The 8,393-nt window shown below is 35.3% G+C and overlaps 1 protein-coding gene across 1 annotated transcript; it reads right to left on the minus strand.

The window, feature by feature from the left end:
• Positions 1 to 4,780: 4,780 nt before the first annotated feature.
• On the minus strand, positions 4,781 to 8,047 carry LOC107708256 (histone H2A.V-like). Its single transcript, XM_016512444.1, has 5 exons — positions 7,915 to 8,047; positions 6,378 to 6,455; positions 6,144 to 6,257; positions 5,127 to 5,256; positions 4,781 to 5,028 (listed from the first exon to the last, which is right to left on the minus strand). The coding sequence occupies exons 1-5, from the start codon at positions 7,915 to 7,917 to the stop codon at positions 4,967 to 4,969; spliced, it is 387 nt and encodes a 128-aa protein (XP_016367930.1). The 5' UTR covers positions 7,918 to 8,047; the 3' UTR covers positions 4,781 to 4,966.
• Between the last annotated feature and the right edge of the window lie 346 nt (positions 8,048 to 8,393).

Below are 8,393 nucleotides of genomic sequence, written 5' to 3' on the forward strand. Positions count from 1 at the left end.
TCACGATGACTAGGCAGCTCGAAAGAGAGGGGCGAGGTCAGCAGAGCTCATTAACATTTAAAGGGACATGCTACAAAAACGGGTTGCTCTGAAAAGAGCTGTTTTTGACAGGGTAAAAAAGGTGTTTTTTACACTACCATTGAGAAATTTTAACCAAACGATGTTACAGACTTTTCATTAAGACCCTAAAGAATCATATCAACTTGTGGAAAATGGGCATCCTGTGACCCCTTTAAAAAATTTGTTTAGTCAGTTAAAGTCAAACTATAAACTGTTCCCTTACTATACTTAAACCATGGTAACCACAAATTAACCACGGTCTTGCTACACTAACCATAGTTTAACCATGGTTTTTGTAGTAAGTCTGTGGTTATACAAATGGTAATCAATGCACCAAAAAAACATGGTTTGGCCGACTAAACATTTACTCTAATAAAACCATGGTTAGTTTTCACAAGGGTTAAAGTGCTACGCTATAAGCTACTAACTACACCGAAGCTATTTAAAATAAATATTGAAATTGTGATTGTGTCTTTGCCAAATATGTAATAATATGTGATATGTAATTATAAGAAAGTCGCTCTTTCAACATTAGCTTTACAGCTTGTCATGTAATAAAATATTTTATCAAAAGAGTACTTCATTTACATAATGTACTATAATTTATCAATGTACGCCGCTGAAATTTCGTAAGGGTACGGTTAGTGACTTATGCATGTTTTAATTTACCATTGTTTGGTTTATTTTCGCAGCTAAATTCAGCTCTTTCAATAGAAATCCAAGCCATAATTTCGCATCGAGACTATATTTTCAACATGCAGATTTCGCCCCGGGTTCACGTTGGTGATGCATATTGAGCAAAACCTTCCGTTATTATCGACAATAGACTAGTCTTATAAGTTAGTAATCTAATTTTTGTTCTTTAAGACTGGTTATATTTTTATTAGTGCTGTCAATTGATTAATCGCATCCAAAATAAAAGTTTTTGTTTACATAGTATAATAAATTATATGAATAAAAATATAGATATTAAATACATCTAAATATTTGAAAAATATATACTGTATGTGTATTTATATATACATAATAAATATACACAGCTTCAGTTACATAATTAGTCTTAGTTTAATTAAGTTGAATCCAAAAATAAGGCTGATTACCCTTTGCCTAACTGTTAGTTGGTGAAACTCGTACTTAAGACTATGTCTTAATCTAGAGCTTAAGTTTATGCAACTGGTCACAGATTTTCATTGGTCAACGTGGCAAATCTAAATGGGAACGTTATTGTTTTCATGCGGATTGCTTTTCAAATGTCTGGATTTCGCTCAAGCAACAGGAGATGTAAGAGTAAAAGCTTTAGAATGAGACATTTTCACAGTTTGCAGTTATACTTCATACCAATCAATAATATTTTCAGCTGTTTGAGTTATAGGCTCAGACATGAATGGATAGTTTAACTGACTGAAGGAGATGAATGATCTTGAACAACTGAATGAATGCTATAAATAGTAATTAAAAGTGCCGCATGTGACCCTGGAGCACAAAACCAGTCATAAGGGTCAATTTTATGAAATTGAGATTTATACATCATCTGAAAGATGAATAAATGAGCTTTCCATTGATGTATGGTTTGTTAGGATAGGACAATATTTGAAAATCTGGAATCTGAGGGTGCAAAAAAATCTAAATATTGAGAAAATCTTACTAATCAAACATTAAGTTTTGATATATTTACGGTAGGACATTTACAAAATATCTTCATGGAACATGATCTTTACTTAATATCCTAATGATTTTTGGCATAAAAGAAACATGTATAATTTTGAGCCATACAATGTATTGTTGGCTATTGCTACAAATATACCCCAGCGACTTAACACTGCTTTTGTGCTGCAGGCTCACATATTTTTTTAGGACGTGATGCTATAGCAATGCCATGCTTTTATGCACCACGGTACCATTTTCTTGAAAGATTTGATTTACTGATATATAAATATGGTAGTCATTCAGTTCCATGGTTTATTATCAGTTCTATTCAGTAGGAATGGATGAACGGATCATCAGAGTTTTAGGAGGGCATTTAGCATGTCTTTAGGCTTTAGACTGAAATGTGTTTTATTACTGCATGTCCTGTGAGGGAGATAATAATAATGATTCTCATTATTAGCATGCATTAAAAGTCTGGGGTCAGTAAGATTTTTTATTTTATTAAAAATTTTCACTCTGCAAAACAAAAAAAGTGTCAGCAAAAATGTATTACAGTCTTTTGTTATTGTTCAAAACAGTAAAGATATTTATAATATTAGATTTCTAGTTCAAATAAATGCTGTTCTTTTGAACTTTCTGATCATCAAAAATTCCTGGGGGAAAAAATAACTATCATCGTTTCCATAAAACATTTTAAAAAGCATAACTGTTTTCAACAGTAATAAGATATGAAGTCATATTTCTTGAGCAGAATGGGGGGAGCACACAAGGGAACATGAAAATGTATTATTAATTATATGCATACTTTTTAAATTGATTCTTTAATTTTGTGATTTATATGATTTAATCACCTATTTGAAACACATTATGCATTAAAACAAAAATATTTCCATCGCAGTATGGTGATGATGTTTAGGAGTGCAGTGACTTCACAGAAGCACTAAAAACCTGCAGTACTGGACTATATGTGTGGGACTGGCAACTTCTCCATCCATATTATTGTATCAAAAATATTTCGCGGAGTGGTGATGATGTTTAGGAGTGCAGTGACTTCACAGAAGCACTAAAAACCTGCAGTACTGGACTATATGTGTGGGACTGGCAACTTCTCCATCCATATTATTGTATCTTGTCCTCAGCCCCCTCCCTCCATCTCTCTGCTATATATAGTATAGGCTTCTGCATTGCAGCTGTCCCATAACCCAAAGCCTGCAGTCGAGATCTTGTGAGATCTTGTTTTAATTCCCAGGTGAAAACTGCTCAATCTCACATGCACACACACACTCACACACTCACACACACAACACAGACACACAACACACACTCACACACAACACAGACACACAACACACACACACACAAACAACACACACACACACACAGGTCAAAGCAACAATATTCACCTTGCTGCAGCTGTCTAGGACATTTAAAACCAAAGCTCTTGCATCTGTATAAATGTGTTTATGTTTGTGATGCTACGAAGACTTCCTTTAGATTCATTTGGTACCTAAAAGGTTAATGTGGACGAATTATATTAGGCTATAAATCAGTGCTTGTGCATCAGGCAGCTCCCTGAAACATGACTAGAGTCTGACCACATGTAAACATACTCAAGGTTTTACAGAAAGTCCACTTGGAGGATTTACTGTTAATGCATTTCATAGTGAAAAATGCTTCAAATAACATAAGTATACAGCACTGTATATTTAAACGTATCTGATTGGCCTGTGAAGTGCACACACACGAGTGGCTTTCATCAAAATGTATTTTCTTAATGCTTAAGCACGGCTTACGTGACATATTAGTGTCTTGTTTTTTCACACGGAAACAGGATACTTAAAAAGAAATAGCAATTCAATCGGACTCGAATATGTGGTGTTTAGCGCCACCCAATGTCCACACTTTCTGAAGACATTTTATTACCCATAACAAAAAAAGTGAAGAGTCTCTTATATTGGCCCAAACCGTGTTCCACATTACTGCGCGGGAGTCTTTTTAATAGAATTATCAAATTTATCAAAATCACCTGTTAAACACATAGAATATCAGGGTATAAATTATTACCAACATCTTGGTAACACTTTATTTTACGGTATCCTTGTTACACACGTTGCATGTTCTTACTATTATAACAATAAATCAGGCATAATTAGTTGCAAGTAACCCTAACCATATAGTAAGTACATGTAGTTAATTAATATCACTCAGTACTTAATTGTATAATTACACTGTAACAAGGACACCTTAAAATAAAGTGTAACCCACAGAAAACATGTACTGTTGAGCATCTGTTACTAATCACCACATGCAATTATAAACGCACACGGACCATGAATTTTAAAATATTATCTATTCAAATGTGTGGTTGATTGCATTAAATGAGCAATTTACATAGACCACAGATCTGTGAAATTACATATAAAACTGCGTCAAAAAGTACTCTCTTGTATTTAACAATAGCACTAATAGTCTAAAAACATTAGTTTCACACTTAAGTATATTATTAGGCTAGGCTCTAAACACATGAGATTTAAAAATATATATACACACGCATCAATACTTGTTATTTAGATATTTATATGCATGCTTAAATGTACTTTTTCACAATAAAAGTACTCATCACAAAATGTTTATATTATTTACATATACACCATATTCAAAAATCATTACTTTAAATACGTTTAACTCAACGCAGATTGCACAAACACAATCCTGGGCTGCATTTCCCAAAAGCATCGTAAGCCTAAACGGATCGCAGCTCGGATTTCAACGGGTCTACGATGTACTTAAGCTTACGATGCTTAGTTTTGGGAAACGCAGCTCTGGTTGACATGTTGGCCCACAAACATTGAAACATGAAAGACCGAGGCAGACAAAGGAAAATAAGAGCAGACAACATTATTTGTTTCATATAAAATGTTTTTATTATTTCAGTATAAAACAGCTCCATAGCTCTGGCCAATTCAACAAACAATCCACAGTCACAGCAGGAAAGATCAGACACTTCCTGTTCGTCTCGCTCTAAAACACCGGACATTTGGGTTGAAGGGGGCGGGGCTTATTTGCCATTCTAGTTTTGGCGATAGAACATTAACGCAAAACTCTAACAAATCACTTGTGGTTAGCTAGCTAGTATAACATTAATATTAACTTAAAAAAAAGAAAAAAAAAAAGAACGCATGAATGAATGAACGAGCCGATCTGGTCACATCCCAAACGCAAGTCCTTGAGTCCATGTCCACAGCGACCCCAGCGGGAACTACACAGTCTTCTGCTGGCCCTTCTTACCGATCAGGGACTTGTGGATGTGAGGAATCACACCTGCGAGAAGACGGCAAACACACCAGCGCTTCACATCCTCATCTGTCAACACGGCAGTGTGTTTGCATCCAGCACAAAGAAACTAAACTCCAACATACCTCCACCAGCGATGGTGGCCTTGATGAGGGAGTCCAACTCCTCGTCTCCACGAATGGCCAGCTGTAGATGGCGAGGGGTGATACGCTTCACCTTCAGATCTTTTGAAGCGTTTCCTGCCAACTCCAAAACCTACGGTCAAAGCAAAAATTATTCAGATACCATTTGATATTTTTTTACTAGTGGGTGCAGGACACTATACTTCATTTGTGACCATGCACCACAAAACCATACATCAATTAGCTTTCCATTGATGTAAGGTTTGTTAGGATAGGACAATATTTGAAAATCTGGAATCTGAGGGTGCAAAAAAAATCTAAATATTGAGAAAATCATCTTTAAAGTTGTCCAAATGAAGTTCTTAGCAATGCATATTACTAATCAAAAATTAAGTTTTGATATATTTACGGTAGGAAATGTACAAAATATATTAATGGAACATGATCTTTACTTAATATCCTAATGATTTTTGGCATAAAAGAAAAATTTATAATTTTGACCCATACAATGTATTGTTGGCTATTGCTACAAATATACCCCAGCGACTTAACACTGCTTTTGTGCTCCAGGCTCACATATGTGAGGATAGCAAAATAAAGTAAACTGTGACACACCCAAAAATTCTTCATACAGTGCACTACCAGTAAAATTTGGGACCAAAAATTAATCTGAGCATATTTTGCTTAAGTGTCTCTTTACACCACAGACTGAACAAAATTAAGTATTGCTTGGTAATCGGTATTATCTAATTGTGTACTTAAATTTAACAGCTGAATAGTTTTTGGTGGATTGTAATGCATTACATACCTTTCTATCAAAGTTATCTGACATCATCAAGATGAATGTGTTCTGACGCCGTTTAATTCTTAACATTTTATTACCATTTTCTAAACGATAGCGACTAAACTGCTATAATGTGAGAAATGAAGGTGTCTGAATACATTTTGGTTAGACTGTATAGCATCAGTAAATTAAAGACAATTAGTGGCGCGCTACAAACCAGCACTAACGAGCCTTACTTCAGCTGTGAGATACTCCAGGATGGCTGCGCTGTAGACGGCTGCTGTCGCTCCCACACGACCATGGCTTGTAGTGCGGGTCTTCAAGTGCCTGTGGATACGGCCCACTGGGAACTACAGATTTCAGATATGCATTCCCTTAGAAAGCAGCACCTGACATTGTTTATTAGACTTTGCAAGCTAAAAAAAACCTGACTGAAGGATATTTAACAAATGGACAAAACAGACGCTCACCTGAAGTCCGGCCCTTTGTGAGCGAGACACTGCTTTTGCCTTGGCCTTGCCACTGTCTTTACCTGCCTTTCCTCCTGCCTACAACACAACACAGACTCTGACCCAATGCACACAAACATATTCAAGCATTTCAGTGCACGAAGCACTTAATTAGCATTATATTATGAGCAGACAATTATGGTCATTTGTATCAGCATCAGCATATTAGCTGTGCAAAGACATTTAAAGTATACTGAAAAATATGACCGCATTTTAAATATAAAAAATATGCAATCTTTCTATAAAGTAAATAAAAATATGTATCGATATAATTCACATAAAGATTAAATATTGCATAAAAAAATATCTAATTTGCAACTGCAAAAAACCCCACTAATATTTATGTAGAATATGCAACTATTTCCCATATGCAAAAAATATATAGACAAACATCACATAAAATTGTGTAAAATAATATGTAACAATATTTGTAGAATATATGTAACATTTTTCCATATTATGTAACAATATAACTGGCATATACAAATTAAATATTACATAAAAATATCTATACTCATAGAATATATTTAACATTTTTATTCAATTACATACTTAATGTTTAATTTACTATGTAATTTAATTTTGATACGTATTAATATAATTACAAAACATATGGCATCGCATTTTTATGTAAAAAAAATGTAATATCTTGTGATTTCGCGAAATTTCAAACTATTGCATCATTTATACAGAATATTTACAGCAAAACACTTTTTACGTGTAAAAAAAAAAACACGTAACTGTGTTAGCGGTGAGCGTGTCAACTGTCGTGCAAATCATCAATACATTTATTATTAGTGCGTTACTCATATGCAAATAATTGCGTGTATATTTAAGCTCCACGACAAAAAAAATGCAGGTTTGGAGAAAATACTCCACTTCTCTTGGCAATCTGCACCGTTCCCCGCCCAGAGGGTATGATTAAAGCATCCATTAGGAACAGGATCCTGCTCAAATGAATTAAAGTTTAGCTAAAAACTTGCAGCAATGCCATCCGCCGCTTCGAGTCGCTTAAAGCAGCGAAATCTCCCGCTCATATGACCGCCACGCTTACCTCACGACATACTCTATCCCTGTTTCTGACATTAACCTGCACAAACTACACAAACAGAACGCAATTCTCAGGAGTCGGTGGTTTCTGAAGAGCTGTACAGTGAATAAAGTTGATATGAACTGCTCCGCTCCGCACTGCCGCTGATGGCTAGAGCTTAGCTTAGCTTTCCTGCTCGGAGAAATCTCACAACAACTGCGACGTATATCAACAAAACCCTTCAAATAAATACGATAGGTGGCTAATCGTTTAAATTAGCACAACATACGTCGAGATTAAATACATAGCAACTACAAAAAAAAGGCTATTAGCAGCACGAGCTAGCAGAGTTAGCGCGAAGCTAGCGCAGAATCTCTAGAAAGACGACAAATACGCACTAAAACAAAAGAAGAGGCATTTACAGTTATAGAAAACAGATTTACGATCCAATACCGAAGAATTACATACCATTTCAGCGAAGTATTACTTTGAATGGGATCCGGAAAGGTCTGTAAAATCTATTTCGCCCCTTGACTCGGAGGAACAATAAACCGCGTTCAACTGAGAACGCTTGAGGCTAACCGAGCGCTGGAATCAGCCAATCAGAACGCCTGTTGTTGATTCGAATTTCAGGAAGGCCAATGAGATTTCAGCATGGATCTGCTGCTACCATCCCCCATCGATGAATGACGTTTGTACGGATAACACAGGGGGCGGGACTTGGCTGAAATTTTACCGAAAACATTTAACCTCTATTTAAAAGTCATAAATGACCTGACAAACATTACTAGAACTCGCGATTTTATGTAAATGACTTAGTGAGCTGAATAATAAAAACTTTTTCTAATCTCACTATTGTAATTATGTCACACGAGGCGAAATCAAGTGTGAAATCATAATAAATTGGAGATTACTTTAAATTATTATTTCATATATTAAAATTTTAA

This window comes from Sinocyclocheilus rhinocerous, unplaced genomic scaffold, assembly GCF_001515625.1.
Source record: "Sinocyclocheilus rhinocerous isolate Xijiao unplaced genomic scaffold, SAMN03320098_v1.1 scaffold1436, whole genome shotgun sequence".
NCBI lineage: Eukaryota > Metazoa > Chordata > Actinopteri > Cypriniformes > Cyprinidae > Sinocyclocheilus > Sinocyclocheilus rhinocerous.

Coding starts and splice junctions, on each gene's coding strand:
- LOC107708256 (XM_016512444.1), bottom strand. Junction 6,258..6,377: donor CACAAAGGGCCGGACTTCAG/GTGAGCGTCTGT, acceptor TGAAATCTGTAG/TTCCCAGTGGGCCGTATCCA. Junction 5,029..5,126: donor GGCCACCATCGCTGGTGGAG/GTATGTTGGAGT, acceptor GTCTTCTCGCAG/GTGTGATTCCTCACATCCAC.